The sequence below is a fragment of the Echiichthys vipera genome, assembly GCF_963691815.1.
Source record: "Echiichthys vipera genome assembly, chromosome: 13".
NCBI lineage: Eukaryota > Metazoa > Chordata > Actinopteri > Perciformes > Trachinidae > Echiichthys > Echiichthys vipera.
The window spans coordinates 18234723-18252646 of record NC_139838.1 but is presented as its reverse complement, the minus strand read 5'-3'; the positions used below and the strand labels follow the sequence as shown (position 1 = coordinate 18252646).

Genomic DNA, 17924 nt, shown 5'->3' with positions numbered 1-17924 from the left:
ATAAAAGCTGTAAATCAGATTAAAAACAATAAACAAAAGCCTCAAATGACAGAATGATGGTTATGTTTTTGAGTGTGCTGTTCTACAGTGTAGCTGCTGAAGTGTGAAATGTGTTATAAACCAAGAGTTCATAGAAATTGTAAATATGAAGTATATTTATTTTTGTTGAGAAATATGTACATTTGTAGAAACCAAATATACTGACAGTAAAAACAAAAAAAAGCATTTAAGAACAGAAAAAAAGGACTCCAAAGCTGCCAATGCACAGATGGAAACTACTTTCAGGGTGTTAATGTACAAAACGAATTTCTGTACACAGAGAAATCACAAGTAAGACGTTTTTTGCAGTTAACGGAAAACACCAACTGATTTGTGGTAATGTTTGTTTTTTACTGAATTATTTTACTTTTATTTCATACTTTGTCCATTCAACAGTAGCACTGAAATTATTTGCGCTTGCCTTGAAATGCTTCAACAACTGTGACGTATTAATCACAGCGACCTCTAAATCCCAAAACATCTGCAACATTTACGAGAAATCTCCAGTGCCAAGGATCCCGTTTCATGGATGGAGATTAAACTCGATGACTGTTGTGTGGAGAAAAGGTATTTAGCCCAAGCTAGTGGACAAATGCGGGTGGCAGTGTTTCCTCATGTCTCTCAATCAAGTCATTCTGCCTGAACTAACATGTTTAAAAAAGAAGCAGAGCCCTATTTTCTAAATATTGTTTCAACTAATCTATGTTGCCATAGCACTCTGCTTGACAACCATTTTCTGGCGGGAACCCTTGTTTGCTGAGGAGTCAAGTCCCGCCACCCCTCCCGAAGTGTTTGGAAATCCATGAGCAGCAACGTATTTACGGTACGCTTCTCGGATGATGCGGAAGGCTCGCGTGTTAGCGTAAGGTATATCAGTGACTGGGTCTCGGTATAGTGCGGCCTTGTGGGTTACAGGACAAACCTCCTGGACGGGCAGCTGAGGACTTGACTGGCCGCTGTGTGGAAAGGCTGCCTCGAACGCTTCGTCCTCACTGAATGTTATATAAGTACGGGAGCAGAGACCTCCGGCGGGCTGCTGCGACGGTGTGGTGAGATTTTGTGATGCAGTCTGTGGGACGTCCTGATCCAACCTATGGAAAATGGGAAAATGACAAACAAACAAAAAATGTTTACACATACAGTATATACTATATGCCGCTGGTCTATGCAAGATTCGCCTGGTTAAATACTTCGGTTAATGCAGCTGAAGCAGATTATTTCAAGTAGACAGAAATGTAAACAATGGTTCTGAAGCCAGTTAAGTGCAGCAGGATCATATATAACGTACCCTTCAACATCCACATTTTCTTCTTTTAGGACTGAATGAGAAACTAGTGGCATCAGGACTGAATGATAACGAATGGTTGGTCCTTCAAAACGCCGCTTCTTGTGGACTTGCTTCTTCTTGTCCGCCTCCAGACGTTCATAGTTTTCTACACACAGAAAATTCAATATGTGCATCTTTATTCCAGGTGTGTTGTCATTAAGTGAAACAACTTCAGACAGAGACAATACACTGATACATTTGTAATCATTAAACAGTATTTACTTTGACTTTGTGTATCTCTTTGCCTGACAGATGGGTTACATTTACATTGGGTAACATTACAGCTAGTGGCATCTGCTCCTCCAACTACACAAAACCAACTACGTTTTTATTTACACTTGAACCATTAACAGATACAACATTTGTCTCATATGGCCATGTTGGAGAGGTTATGGACTTGACACGGTCTGAAGTCCATTAGGGGAAATATAACTTAATGTAGTTTTAATTTTATTTAACGTTTCTATTGTCATCTCAGTTAATTTGTGTCACGACTAACATACAAGTGTATGTATTGAAGCTTAGGTTGTTCACATAACATTCTACTGAAGACAGAACATTCTGGGAACAAAACTCTCTTTACATTGCAGTAACTTGACCAACATGTTCTTACCTAAAGATCTAATGTTAATCTCTGCTGTTATTTTTGCCTCAGCCAGCAGTTCTTCCTGGGTAAGGGGCCGGTCCCGATGAGCACCTCTGCGTCTCCGAGGGGCATCCTGACGCTCTTGCAATCGCAGATTGGTCTTTCGGGTATGTTCACTAGTGGACTGTCGCACAGACTTCCGAGCTGTAGAATAATTACAATATACAGTTGATAAGAAAGACTCCTGTTCAAGAATTATTCATATGTTCAAAAGCTTATTGGGAGGTATTTGAGAACAGTGTGTAGGCAACTGTAGAAGTTTTGTACCAATCTTACTCTCGGCAAAATCTTGGAATTCTTGTGGAATCCTCCTTTTGAGCTCCACTTTCACTTTCTCAGTCTTCTTTTGCTCTTCAGAGGGTCTTTTGGGTTTTGGTTTTGCCACCTTAATTGGTTCCTTGGATTTAGATAAGATAAGATATTCCTTTATTAGTCCCACAGAGGAGAAATGTCCTTATTACCGCAGCAAAGGTAGAACGCAACCACAGAAGAAGCATCAGTAAGAAACAATAAATTATAACAAGCAAAGAAGATTTGAGAGAGAAAGAAAGTCTACTGACTGCAAATCTTTTTCATTCAAGTATGAATATCCTTATTCATCTCTGTCACCAATAATACTTGTGTCCAGAGTCCCAGAATTCTTAAGATGTCGACTGACTCATGCTGCATTGTCATTTAAAAAGGTCTCTCAGATTTGAATGTAGACTGATGAGAATAATGTAATTCATTTACGAAGCAGAAACTTGATTCAAAGTCTGATAGCTCCTGAAATGATTGTGCCTACCTTATACGCTTTAGTGACCACCCGACTTTTCCTCCGAGGTGCATCCTCCTCCTGGTCGCTGTCTGGCTCATCCCCCTCATCGATGTCAAAGTCACTGTCCACCTCATCCTCCGTGTCTGAATGTTCCCCATGATACTCATCATCTCCTGATTCCTGTTAGAAAATAAAAAAGGTGTGATGTAGTCAAAAAGGAGGTTTATTTTTAATTCAGATACTCAGCTCTCACACACTCCCAGATAAACAACACAAACACATAGTGTTCAGGCCCATATAGTGTGTTCACAAGGGGTAGACAAAGTATAACCAACATTGTGTGTACTAAAACATAAATTCTCATTGAACATCACATTTACAAACACAAAGTGAGTTATTTTAAGCTAAATGCATGCTAATCAGCCATATGTTTTGAAAGTGTCCTGGAAATCTGCATCTTGTCAAAGCATGTGGCAATTAACAGAAATTTAAGGAACAAAAATAATCTGTTCTTGAATGCCAAGTGCACAGATAAGACAAAGTTATTGAATGATGACAAACAAACTGTGCTGGTGACAAAGACCAACGTCAGTCACAAGCTAAAAATACTCACCAGAAATTTTAAGTAAGTCAGACTAGTCTTTGAATTTAAATATGTTCAAGGGGTCACACTGTTTTAGCGAAGAGCCAGCAGGGATGACTGAGGAGTCTCAGGATTTGCTTGAGATTTTTTTTAATAATTTAGCTACTTTTGTCAAATTCAGCTGAGACTAACGTCAGAACTGCCAGAGCAGTCGCTGCCAAATCCCCCCACACAAGTTGACCTTTGAAGCAGCAGATGCCTGAAGAAAATTACCTAGACGGTAAATGGAGGATACAACATCTTAAAATGTAAGCCTTAAATTAATTTGCTGCAATATCAAGTAAGAGTTTGTAATAGTCTGACTCACAATATAGCCTGAAGCCTTTATAGCTTTCCTCTCTCTTCGAGTGTGACGCAGGAAAGGCTGGCACTCTCATACGGCCTCCACAAACTTGTCAGCTGTTAAGATAGACTGGGCCAGGACATTTTGGAGTGGTGGTCACAGTTTTCGGATGAATCACATTGGCATGGTGGTTTTGAAGGCCAAAGCTGCTTTAGGCCTTAATTAAAGGCACATTTTGTATGCACTCTTTGATGTGGCATTTTCATGTTGGTTGGTTAATATCTGTTCCATCTTTGAGCTTGTATTTTTCTCATCTTGCTATGGCTTTAAGTACACTTGACAAGCACTAGACCCAGAACCGAGAAACACCGGCTAATGGGTATTTATCTCACTCTCCAAAACCTGCGCTCTAAGCAGCAGTTTATAAAAATCCCATACTGATGTCCATGATCTTCCTAAAATTTGGCTGTGCTTTAACCGCAGGAGTGATGGCAGGAGCACAGTCAAACTAGCGTCACTTCACTACAGAGGCTTTGAGATGTAGAGAGGTACACGTAGCTAAAAGTAACAGCCCTACAATCAATCCAACCTTTATGAAGATAAAATCCTAATAATGTTGAACCTGAAAAGAAAAAATACAGCATGGCATTTCAACTTTATGGTTATACTGTAGCACTGTAGTGTGTGCTGCTGTTAAACTGCCACTGATATGATCACAGCATCTATATCAGAGAGATAAGACTCAAATCAAATGACCTACCTGCTATCTAACTTAACCTAATTACTTCTAAAATAATGCATTAACATATTGGCCTATGAAGTCAATTTTATGTTTCTCCTTGTAACTGGTACAATGCAGGCAGTTAGTCCATTTAGTAACCTGTCTATCTACAGCAGTGGTTACAAATTACATTTAGCTGCTGGGTACAAAAAAAAACATGACAATTCAAGGAATCTTGTTTATTGTTCAGGTATTTTGCAAGATAATGACCCTTTTGTGGCCTCTGATAACCTGGGACGGATTTTTTTTAAATGGCCAACCTTATTGAAGGATTTGATTTTTGTTTTACTCACAGAACGAAGCGTTATGTGCTTTGGATTATCAGACAGAAGGCTTTTAAAATGTCTTTATCTGACTATAAAGAAACATGGAGTTACGTTCCTAAGCTACATCAGACTGTTTTTTCACGCCTGTCTTAATATGAAGATTTTCTTTTATTCTACACTAGCATTTTGATATTCACCTCACAGTTTTAGCAAAAAGACAACATAAAAACCCCATGTATGCCTGTAACTACAATGCAGTTTGTATGTTTAAGTGTCTATACGGATGTTAGGGCTGTCATAGAATAAAAAAATAAATAGTTAATTATTACTCAATTTTAGTCTGTTACAGCATAATATGATGTGTCCCTTCTGGGCTGTAATGAAGAAAAAAATCAGTGTTAGCAGCTAATCAAACTCAAGGTAGCTGTAAGCCAATGCTAACGTCTTAGCTAATTCACCCTGCATCTGTCACATTGGTTCATGTTAACGTTACTCACATCGTTAAAGCCTCCATACGTGGTTTTGTAGAATTCATCCTCTTCTTCAGCATCCAGTAGTTTTGATAGGCGGTTCCCCGCAGTCTTTCTGGGCTCCCGGTCGACAGCCAGAGTCATGCCTGTAATTTCAAAACAATGCTAACAAACGGGTATCTAACTGAGCTGCCGTTAGCTTTTGTTGTGCTACCTTAACCGGCTGTTTTTGGGACCTATTTTACCTCTAGCTGCGCTTACTTAATCATCTATTTATACTCATATTTATTTAAGTTATGAGTACGCTCAAGATTCACTCTGATATGCTGAATGAAGGCTCCTTATTAGCTAACTCAAGTTGTAACTACACAGATGAGCTAACCGAGACTAGCCGCTGCCTTCTTGTCGCTAACCGGACGTCACATCCGGAAGATTTACTGTATTTCCGGGATACGATCCACACCGTGTTCAAAATAAAACCGCTCTTAATGTAATATTTGTATATACAGTGGAGATCAAAATGAAAGAACAATGTGTTAATTTTCATTTACTGTTTTGTTTTTGTTTTTTTCAGAATTTGATAGAATATCCGCTGTGGCTAAACCACTGCTGTCCTAGCATGTTTGTTTTAAATAACCAAGGCACTTCAACAAAAAACATTTATTTTGTGTAAAAATCAGCGAGCAAAATTAGAGAACAGTTACTCTTAAGTCAGAAGAGAATAGGAAGTGTAGAGGCCCTTGCTTTGAATGACTTCAGCACATCAGCATCCACAGGACATCACTAGTTTCTCACACTCCTCTGGTTTGATCGTTGTCCATTCTTCTTCAGTCTCTTCCACAGTTCGGTAACTGTAGTGGGTTTCTTAGCCATTACTTTCTTGCCAAGGATTTTTCCAGAGATTCTCTATGGGGTTTAGATCTGGACTCTGGGCTGGCCATTTCATCGTTTCAATAGTCTTAACTTCAAGGAATTGCTGAACCCGTATTGCAGTGTGACGCGACATTGTCTTGCATGAAAATTGCACCTGATTGGGAGACAGATGCAGTGAAGGTATTGCATGTTGCCAAAGGAGGTTCACATAAACATTTGCATTCACCCTGCCATGTAGCTGTACAAGAGGCCCAACTCCTGCTGCAGAAAACATCCCCAAACCATGCCATGACATTGCTAAAGTTCGATTTATTCGGGTGTGATGGGAAACATTATTCTTGGCGTCGAACTGAGGACATGCTAGGACAGCAGTGGTGTAGCCACAGCGGATATTTCATTAAATTAAGTATGAAAACACACAAGGACTGACTACATTTGATATAAAATTACAAGATTAACAAATCTTTCTATCGTTTTGTTTCGTTTTTCATTAAGTAATTTTAAATGTGATATTGTTTCAAAATATGTATTTAGATCAGATTTTTTTAAAGAGTTGTAGAAGGACAATTTCTTTAGATAATTCATATTATGAATATAAAACTTAACCTAACATTAATTCAATTTGACTTGCTAAAGTATAGACATATTTTACACTGTGAAATGTGACATAGCTTTATATTTTTGCCGTTTAATTCACATTCATCCTTTCTTCCAAGTAATTTTGCTGCTAACATTACTTTTGGATGACAGCCACACTGTTTGATACTGTTGTTATGGAAACCAGTGGAGAGATAATGTATTGCCATGGCAACAATATCATTTCGATGAACTACCTAAAGGGAAAGTATACTACTTTAACTTTATACCTCTTTTTTTGTGCTTGTGGTTAACAGTTATTGATTTAGTGTTAAAAAAATATATATTTAGTTGAACCTGTTTAACAAATATAACACTTACTGCATCTGATGTTTCTTATGAAGGCTCCATTTTTGACCAAGGGGCGCTGAATAAGCACACAAAAAAATATAAAAAGGACATTTTTGAAAGCACAATATTTTATTCTTTGCTACTGTTGAAAAGAGAAAAAACATGTCCCAATAAACATCCAAATAATATAAATAGTACAGCAGTAAATGTGAAAATATTAGAAGAATATAGGCCTACAATCAAATTAAATAGAAAAAGACATGCTGTTAAGAAGGAAGTAATGTGTACACTAACCTTAATATAAGATTAATATTCATATTAGCCTATATTTAAGTTGTCTCAATCATAATTGTTTCAATTAAAAAGTCTACTTCATCTGTTCTCTGGAAACCAAATGAACAAAACAAACATGTTCTTGAATTGTTTTTATATATATGAACAAGAACAAAGGCAATATAAGCAACCTGCAATTAACTGAATCATTTATATCTCTACATGCATGCATTATGCTGATAAATATTGCGTACTTTGGTTGCTTTACATTCAGGCTTTGTTATAATTGAGCTCCTGTCTCATGAAACTAATCAATGATCCACTTGGTTAGATGCTCCTATAATGTAACTTAAACTACTATTAAAGTCCAAAATGGCCTATACCAGCACGATCTACTCTTGTCATTTTCACTTGTGCACAACATGGCTCTATCTAACATGCTATACATTTACATGAATCAATCAACAGTCAGCCTCTGTTGGACAAAAGTTAACATGCTCTAAAATTAGCTACATTCTGTCGAGTGATGGAAACAAAAATAAAAGTTGAACATTTTGAATTACCAAGGGAAATTAGTCTGTTTTACTTATTCACTCATATAAGTTTCATGGTGAACCTGCTTGTCTCTGTGTTGTTGCCTTTCCCTCCATTACCACTTGACATGGCACTTCGTGGCACGTATGCTATTGTGGCTGTGTGTTTTATTTGCCCCTTACTCTTACTCCAGAAGAACATGAAGATGAAACACACGCTCACAGAGCTGAAAAACGATAGAAGACCAATGGTTGCAGCTACCAGTAATGTCTTGACATCAAATGCGACATTCTGATTTCCATTCACGCCTGGAGAGACAGACGGAAAGGCAAACCAACCTTGAAGACGAAATGGGTTTTTAGAAGTTGATGGAAAGGCTCGGACGTGAAGGCTGATGGGTAGGCTGTCATTTCCTGCTGCATTAGATGCCACACAGAGGTAAGCACCACTGTCCTGAGGTTGAGCATAGCGAACTTCCAGTGAGCCATTAGAGAGAGCCCGTATTCTACCAATGGGTGCTAGAGGTTTTAGTTGTGGGCTTATCCAGGTGATAGATGGCAGAGGGTCACCTTCTGCATTGCAATAAAACACCACCGTGTGTCCTTGATCTACTCTCACTTCTCGAGGTTTGCGATTCAGAATACGAGGCTGCCGACACGTGAGGAGGCCTGAGAGCTCAGCTTCAGTAAAGTCTAGGAAATAACATCCCTGCAACTGGACTGAGGTAGTGCAAGTCGGTGGATTTCCACCAAAGTCCAAATAAAGTTGCCTCCGCACCACCCACAGCAGACGGCAGTCGCATGTCAGTGGGTTGTTATCAAGTCCCAGAGTTCTTAAGGTGTCCACTGATTGGAAAGCTCCTACCTCGAGTGTGGTGAGGAGGTTTCTAGATACATTCAGCAATTTGAAATGAGCCAAACCCCTAAATGCTCCGATTTCAATACGCAGCAATGATCCCCCAACCAGATGGAGCTCTTGAAGACGGAGCAAGTCTTCAAAAAGGTTTGCATGAATGTAGGTGATTGGGTTAAAAGAAAGGTCAAGGTATGAAAGATATACAAGATGATGCAAAGGGGTGTAGGGGACAACACTGAAGTTACAGTGTCTGATGGTTAGGGATGTAAGATTCAGGCCAAAGAGACTGTTTCCTGACAGGGTCTCCAGCCAGCGGCAATGAGAAATGACAAGTTCCTTGAGGCGCTCTAGATGACGGAAAGAGAAGTTTGGCAGCGCGGTGAGGCCCAGTCGGTGAAAATGGAGACTTCTCAGCCCGCTGAGCTGTGTGAGCGCCTCTGTTGGCACAGCAGTGAGGTTGCAGCCGTCTAGGCGCAGCTCTTGCAGACTGGTTAAGCCAGTGAAAGCTTGATGAGAAATAAAAATGATATCATTATCTGCTGCTTTGATAAACTGAAGGGAAGGTAAATCACGGAAAGTAAAATCTAGAAAAACAAGGATCTCGTTACTGCTTATGTCCAGTAACTTCAGTTTTGGCAAACCAGCAAATGCTCCAACAGGAATAATCTTCATGTGGTTGCGAGCAAGACGCAGAGTTATCAGACTTTGCAAGCCGAGAAATGTTTCCACTTCAAGTATTACCATAATATTGTCACTCAAATCCAAGTCTAAAAGTTGTGTCAAAGTCTGGAACTGCTGGTGCATGAGAGTCTTGAGCTTATTATGTGTTAAGTTTAGTAGTTTGGTGTTTTGTTGGAGACCGTCGGGCACTGTGGTTAGTTGGCGATCTGAGCAGTTCACCTCCAGCAGTGCAGTGTTGCAGCTGCAGGACTGTGGACAGGACAGGCGAGTTTCAGATGAAAATGCCACCCTCGCAGCCAACAGGTAGAGAGCTCCCCAGTACAGCCATTGGTGGACGGCCACCCCTTCGAACATCTGGCGGCCTGCCTGCATGTAACAGAGAGAGAAAGAGAGAAGAGCTGAGAAAAGAATGAGAAAGTGATATTCACTGACATCACATCAGTAGAAAAGGAGGGTAAAATGCACGGTCTAGTGCATTCATCTGTTCATTTGAACTAAAAATTCGTCTTGGATAATAGGAAGTAGATATTCAAAAACCAGTCAGCTCCTGAATGAGACTTCTGTCTTTGTAGACTTGCAAATACTGAATAAAAGAAAAAGACAGGAAGCAAAGGAAGATGTGCTCAAATGTTGTCAGATGGTGATGCTGAATCATCCGTCAAACTATGAGTGTCATTGATTTCAGTTTATATTTATGATGTTTACATTACTGCAATAATCCAAGATGATAAGCTACAGAGGCAACAGCTGTGTCCTCCACCCTGGAACTGTGTGTGTGTGTGTGTGTGTGTGTGTGTGTGTGTGTGTGTGTGTGTGTGTGTGTGTGTGTGTTTGTGTGTGTGTGTGCGTGCGTGCGTGCGTGCATGTGTGTGTGTGTGTGTGTGTGTGTGCGTGTGTACTGTTTCCATTGCAAAGAACTGTGCTCGTTGTAGGGAGATAAACTCACTGAGGTCAGGTTTTAGGATTTGTATAAAACATGGAAAAGAGTCTTTGGTGCACTTTGTTGCTATAAAGAGGAATTGAGACTAACATAACTAACAACAATCTCAATGTTTTCTTAAACTAGTTAAATGACCATAAACAGTTAGATCTCCATTATAACCTGATTATATTTCTGCTAACATCGTACGAGCCAACTGTAGATGAAGTGCCACTTGTTGTTACTCTTGGAGCTTGTCCATATTTTAACTTCCTGTGCCCTTGACTGGTAATTTAGCTAAAACTTCTTTTTTGGACTACCGTACGACTGCCCGCTAGTGTCGACCCAAATGTCTGATTATAGTTCTCACTTTATTAAATTTGTTAAACCCAGGGTTAAAATATTTAAAAAGCTGCTAAAAGCTCATTTGACTCTTCTTGCTTTCTTTTGATTTTATTTGTTTCATTTTAAGGGTTGTAGCTGCTGGTTTGATTTACCGTCTTCCAGCTCTTTAACCTCCGTCTTACCTTTTCTTCTCACTTGACTGCTATTATAAAGGTTTTCTCGCTTGATTTGTTGCTAAGCCACATCCATTCACTGACCATCATCAGACGCAGCTGAAAGCTCTTTAAAACTAGTAAGTGGCTGTTTGAGCTTAGATTATGTTACACATTCTTCTGTTTAACATAATATATAGTCACACAAATGATGTTGGCACCACAAAAGACCACACATCTTCATTCAGTTAAAAAAAAACATTGAAAACAAGAGCAGGTTGTCTGCTCACTGTTTTTGTTTAATGAATGCTGTTTGAAAGCAGAGGGAGGGAGAAAGTGCAAACCTGCACTATATGAGGCATCACCACTCAATTATCTGTTCTCAATTATTGTAAACATCATCTCTCAGGGCACATTTTAATGTCAGAGGCACATGTAAGCTTGACATTTTTTACATTCAATGTTTTATATTTAGTTTATTTAGCTCCTGTGGTTACTGTGAAAGCATACAGCTTTACTCTTGGTTAATTTTTTATTCATTTTGCATCAATTCCTGTATAATGCAACATGTGAGATATATTAAACATTGTGGTTTGATTTCAGGAAGGAGGAAAATATGTCATTCGAGTCCCTGTGTGGACCATGAATGGAGTGTGGACTGGTGGCTGGAGAGGTGCCATTTAATCTCCTGGGCACTGCCGAGGTGCTGTTGAGCAAGGCACCGAACCCCCAACTGCTCTGGGCGCCGATCCATTGGCAGCCCCTTGCTCTGACATCTCTCCATTAATTGCATGTATATAGGTCCTGTTTGTGCATGTGTGTGTATTTAGGGCCTATGTGTGTGTAACATGTATAATAACAGAGTGAAAAAATTGAATTTCGCCTTGCGGGATTAATAAAGTAATTCTTCCTCTTCTTCTTCTTGTCCCAAAATATGGACCATATTTTGAAACCCTTTGAACTTGTTTTCTTTCTTCAACACAAAAACTGTTTGGCTGCAACAAAAACAACAGAACAGGGTCTAAACTTGAAGGTTTACATATTTTAAATTGTTTGAATTTGTTGATGCTCAGAACAAGAACCATGTGAAAAATTACGTTGCTACTACAGATCTTTAAAAGCGCCCTTTATATAAACTATTACTAAATCCACCACTAGGGGACAGCAACAGAAAACCTATTTCTGTTCAGTATATGCATGTCCTATAGTTTCATAATACTGCTTGAAGATTATGTACTGTTTGTAAGTGGAAATGCCCTGTTACGTACAGTAAAAGGGCTATTAATAAAAAAAACACATATAAACATGTCATACCAACATCTTAACTTTTAACATGAAGACCAGAATATTGAGTAATCCTGTGAAAATGTGGGACTTACTTGATGTTTAAATTTCAAAGAGAGTGTTGAAAGAAACTGTAATGCCACCCTCAGATGTCCTCACATGTTGCAACACTATAGAACACGTGAGAGGAGGGATGGGGAGAGAAGCAATACAGTAGGACGTGTTTCTCTCATATTTGTGACTTTTTTTGCAAAAAGAGCTGTTTTTCTAAATGTAAAATATAAACACAAGCATGCTCACTAAAGCATCTTTGCAAACGGATTCATTTTTGATCAACCTTTAAAGCTTGTATTTCCAAGATGTCTTTAATTATTTTAAATTAAAAATAGCTTTTTTCAGCTTGAAAACTCCTTTTAGAAAGTTTAGTGTTCAACAGAGTGATTCACTTCTTACTGTGTTTAAGATCACATTTTGAAGGTGGTCATTTTATCTTGACACAGTTATGGTTACGGAGCTGGGGAATACTGAATAGTGTGACTGCTGGTGATGACAGCAGCTCCCCAGAGCAGCAGTGATGGAGGCTGACTCCTCCTGAACTCCTCTGGGAGAGTACTGTACATTCTCGAGAGTGAAAACAGTGTGCAAATGTCATTTACTGGCAGCTTCAAGAGCTCAAATGCAATGCATGGTATTATACAAGAATTATACTGTGTGGTCTAAAGAAATATAAAGTACTGTAACTCACCGTGTCTTCAGTCTGGAGGGCTTAATTGTGATAGCTCCATATTCACAATTTTGTGTTAAAGAGCATAGTTGCAAGTGGATTTTCTTTTGAAAATGTCTCTGGATAAATTGTTGACACGAGGAAAGAGAATTCAAAGAGCAGAGTAAATCTTTTTGGGTCCGTCGGTTCCACCTCTGCTGCTCAGAAATACATCCAAATAAAACATGCAATGTGAGAGGAGCAGGCAGACATACACAAAGGAAGCTTCATCCTCCCATTCTGAAATGTATTCAACTCTGGAGGCAGCGTGTTGCTGCAGCTCGGTCTCCCTGCTTTGCTGTCCTCATGGCAACAACAACCTGGCTCTGGACGCGCGGGTGCATGGTGCATGCTGGGGGATTATATACACTAGCTCCTGGACTCCATCCAACGCCGTGCACTGGATGACAGGAGGCAGGCACACAGGTCAGCCAAATGCAGAGATTTAGACGCAAACACCAGATGGGAATGAGTGTAAGCACTGACACTTAAAAATAAAGGAATATGTTTCAGCTCTAAGTGTGATGAAGACACTGTCCTGGAGGGTAGTGTAGTGTACTGTCAGAAGCATGCAACCTGTTAGTATTTAGATCTTTAAAATGTAGTATCATACTGCAAAAACTCCATCAGAACTACTCTTTTAGTGCATCTCAAAGGTGGTCACGACACAAAATGACTAGATAGATAGTTTTTGTACTGTGCAATAGAGAATGGTGTAACTCTGAATTCTTAATGGTGTAGTGTAATTTTAGGCTGTAAGTCATGAACGAGCCATTGTTTTTCTTTATATAATCTTATTTAATGAATGCCAACATGGCAACTCACACAGGTCATCTCTATTGATGTTCACATCAGACTCTCAGCTTTTTATAAAGTAGTAGTAAAGTAAAGTAGAAGAAAATAAAAATGTCCTATTAGGCATTTTTTTAAATGGATTAAGACAATACATAAAAGGAGGACATAAATATAAAGACAATGAAATAGGATTTTTTTTTTAAACATTGAAGCTAAAAAATAAGTGTCAGATAAAACAGGAGAATACATTTATATAAATGAGTGAGGTGAACTTCAGTAATTAAGGATCTAATGGGTACAGTGCGGTTACAGTAATGTTATGAGTATGACTGGTTGAAAATATTTATTGTGTTATTTGTAAGTACACAAGCTTAAATTGCGGACAAGGCAGAGAAATGGACACAAGGAGTTATCATGTGAGGTACATTATGTCTGAATCGACCTGAAAACTAAACGCTGTTTTAATAAAATCTCACCACAACAGGTAAAACCCCGGTTTAGAGTCACAGGAAATGTTCAGAAAGTATTAAAGCACCAAATTGTCCCGAATTAAAGACGGCCCTCTTTTTTTAAGAATCACTTTTTGAAAAAGACTTTTTGAAGACGAAATCTTGTTTAACATAAAGATGTTAATTTCTCTCAATCCAATGACCAACACAAAATTACTCTTTCTTCTCAAACCAAAAATAGTCCTCTGCAGGAACCCATTAAACAGACCAAATGAATGACGGTTTCAAAATAACCCATAGTCAACAAAAACAAAACAAAGTGATACCTCCTGAATCTAATAGACCAACTATGTACGGGTAATTTGTGATCTCCACATATTAAGATTACAATCCATGTAAATATATGAATCCTTTTGGAATTAACATTATAATAAATCTATGTCTCTGCGTCTCAATAAAAAGAGGAGAGCAGTAACATGAATTTAAAATTGGCAGATTATGGTTTGACTTTGTTTTCCTCCCCACTTGTGATTGAGTAATCTATCATTTCATCCCACGTCTCTAAAAGACTTGCATAATTGACTGTGGGCCTCATTAATATAACATGTGTAAATTCATTTGTTCATTTTCAGCATTTGCGATTTAGCTGCTCACCACACCCACACCGCAGCCTTTGTTTATTTGTTTCATAGTAGCAGTCCCTCCAGATTCATACAGATGAACTGCATGGCTCCGATGCAGGATTATGAGGTGATGTGCGAACACAAAAGGTGCACGATCACCACAGAAGAAGAGCTGCTGCTGAGTCAGGAACTTACCATCTGGTACCTCAGGGAACCTGCGTTCATCAGCGAATCTCTGTCCAACCCCTGACGAGAAAATCAGTGATGAATGCCAATTACAGCCTCGGCCAAATCAAAGCTCCTAATTGCATAATATCCTCCTACATTTCTATCGTCATTTCGCTTGTCATTGCTGCTCCCTCTTGCCGTGAATGCTGTGATGCCTCTAGGTAATTCTCTCCCTTTAAGTATTTGTTGGGCATCTTAGGCCTTTATTAGATAGAGTACAGTGAAGAGCTGACAGAAAAAGAGGGGAGGGAGGGAGGGAGAGATGGAGCTGATCTGCACCAAAAGGCCCTCAGCCAAATTTTACCCAGGGACATTACAAATTACACAGTCAGCATCTTAATGAAATAGTTTGACAATTTTGGGGGGAAAAAGTGCTTATTCATGCTTATTTGCTTTCTTGCATCAGAAGATTGACCACACCGTGATGCTACAGTGGAGCCAGAAGCCACTTAGCTTAGGTTAACATAAAGACAGGAAACAAGAGGAAATAGCCTGTCAGGAAACTAAATCTGACTTCCAGCAACTTTAAAGCTCATTAATTAAAACGCTTTAACTCGTTTATTTAATCTGTACAAAAACCAAACATGCCAGACGATTTCTGGGCTGGGTGAAATAACTTCCTGATGTCTCTGCTGGTTGCCAAGGCAACCTCAGAGTGATGACTGGATTCTGCTCTGAGTCAAGAAAATAGTCTGACACAAAAGCCCTGAAGTAGGCAGATTGTGTTATAGTTTGGACAGGCCAGCTGTTTACCCCCGTTTTATTGGTACCGAGCTTGTCATCTAACGCTCATCAATCAAGTCAAAAAAACATTTTCCAAAATGTCGAAATATTCCATCTAATAATATCATTATCATTTTTCACTGCAGCACAAATTACTACAAAACAAAAGATGTAAATACATAGCATTTGTCTTTTTGTTGTTGTGTATTTTGTTTGTTTAACTCTTTGTTAACATTTTATTTTCTTTGTTTTTTAATTGGTATAGCCATGTTTTCTTTTATGCAATTTGTAGTTGTAGTAGTTAAAGTCAATAGTATTGTGTCATATCATTAACACGTCATTACATTCATTAATTGGATATCCACCTTTGATGGTATCGGAGTTATTGAAGCTATTAAAAAAAACATTTTGGTTTATCTTACGTTTCTGTACCAGCACTGTGCAGGTTGTTCATTTTTCTTTTTGCTGTGGTAATGAAAGAGGTATCAAGTATCGTTTTAATTTTCTATTCTAATATTGTATCAAAGTTGATCATTCTGCTATTGTGACAACCTTGGTATTATGTTCACATAGCTGTAAATATAAATCACTGGGGAGGAGGTTCACACTAAAGAAGTAAACTGAAAGAGAGAAAGTTAGCCAAGAGAAAACTAACTTCCCATACAAAAAACTTTTAGCCCCCATTTATAAATCCAGTAGCTGAGAAGCCTTGATGGTGTGACATGTCTTTTCCTCAGAGTTCAAACTAACTATAGCTCTTACACAAAATCAGGCTGACGCTGTTAGAAATGTGCATCATTAGCAGTAAATGTGGGTTGTGGTTTCTTGTTGTCAATGTCAAACATTATTCAGTGTGTTGTTGAAGCGAAACTAGTAAATGGTGATACAGAAGAGCTTTCTATCAATTTATGACAGTTCAATTACCACATATCATCTGTGAATGTGCGCAGTAATTTTTCTATCTAATACTACACTTTCACAGCCACAGGTTCTTTTCACACGTATTTCCCTCCACAAGCAGTTTCATTTACAAGTAAATCCATCATGTAACTTTTGTCACTTCCACCTCTTGTACTGGAGGGGTATTTCGGGTTCCCGCAGCTGGTTGTAGATTAGATGCACATGACGAGCCAGAAAGCAGATGCTCGGAAAAGACAGAGAGAAAAAGCACCAACAACAGCGTGTGTATGAGGAAACTGTACTTCCTTCTTGTAAGTGTGACAGTTCTCTCCGCTCCGTTAATAACGGGCACACGTTCTTGCCGGGACTGAAATTCTGAAACAAGGTAGATGCAAACTCTTCTTAGCAATGCGTTTAAAGTGTTGAGATCCAAAGCTAATGGCTATATGGTGTGTGTGTGTGTGTGTGTGTGTGTGTGTGTGTGTGTGTGTGTGTGTGTGTGTGTGTGTGTGTGTGTGTGTGTGTGTGTGTGTGTGTGTGTGTGTGTGTGTGTGTGTGTGTGTGTGTGTGGATACATGGGCTATAAGAGGGTAGAAACGATTTGCTGAGAAAGTTCAGAGATGGCAGTGAAACAGGTTTGAACTTCTCCTCTCTGACATGAAGAGATCTTTTAAAAGTCTGCAATGCTGGAAAACAGCCTGCTGCATTTCATGCTTTCAAGTTTCACAGGCCTCATTTTTCTCTCTGTTGTTGTGTACTGGCAACCATGACTGTGTTTAATCATAAATGCAGTTTTAGACTAGATAAACCAAGCAACGTGCACATAAACAACTATAAGTCTTTAATATATGTTAATATGTACACTGCAGAAAGATAACAGAAAGAAGTCGTCCAGCTTGTTGATACAGGGACTGATGCTATAGGGCATTTTATTTTTAATAACTGAGCTAAATAAGGGCTGCAACTCACCATTTGTTTTTTAATTAATCCATCCATCATTATAGGGTCTGGTAGTCAGTATTTTTTTTAGAATTTGGGGGTTTTAATAAACATTTTGAATATAAGGGAAACACGTCTTGGTGGATTTACTGTCACTGACCTTTAAATATCCAAATATCAATCTTGGGACCCATGATCAGCCATCGGTCTGAAGGTGATTTAGACTCTGATAGCAACAGGCCAGCCGTGATCGTCTATAAAATGCAAAGAAATACCCTTCATAATTCCCCCGACCTCAAGGTCAAAAACCTAAATACAAACAGTGTAGTATCACACAAGACAAAACAAAGTTTGTTTCTGTCGTAGTAAGAATTGCATAAGGGTCATATCTGCTTGTATAATGTGATACTAGTTTTATTGTTGTCCCTCTGCAGGATGGACATTTCGTA

At 38.9% G+C, this 17924-nt stretch overlaps 2 protein-coding genes across 3 annotated transcripts; both read right to left on the bottom strand.

The window, feature by feature from the left end:
• Positions 1 to 249: 249 nt before the first annotated feature.
• On the bottom strand, positions 250 to 5594 carry vps72a (vacuolar protein sorting 72 homolog a). 2 transcript variants are annotated; one of them, XM_083925715.1, is made up of 6 exons: positions 5240 to 5594; positions 2797 to 2949; positions 2280 to 2409; positions 1980 to 2156; positions 1328 to 1472; positions 250 to 1130 (listed from the first exon to the last, which is right to left on the bottom strand). In XM_083925715.1, exons 1-6 carry the CDS (start codon positions 5354 to 5356, stop codon positions 740 to 742), a joined length of 1113 nt encoding a protein of 370 aa, XP_083781841.1. In that variant the 5' UTR covers positions 5357 to 5594; the 3' UTR covers positions 250 to 739. The 2 variants fall into 2 exon arrangements, with proteins under 2 accessions (XP_083781841.1, XP_083781842.1); XM_083925716.1 differs by having other exon boundaries at positions 2289 to 2409.
• A 2285-nt stretch (positions 5595 to 7879) lies between these two features.
• Positions 7880 to 9709, bottom strand: LOC310955497 (leucine-rich repeat and immunoglobulin-like domain-containing nogo receptor-interacting protein 1; the record flags this gene model as incomplete). The annotated part of the gene is made up of 1 exon (XM_083925319.1): positions 7880 to 9709. One exon carries the CDS (start codon positions 9707 to 9709, stop codon positions 7880 to 7882), a length of 1830 nt encoding a protein of 609 aa, XP_083781445.1.
• Between the last annotated feature and the right edge of the window lie 8215 nt (positions 9710 to 17924).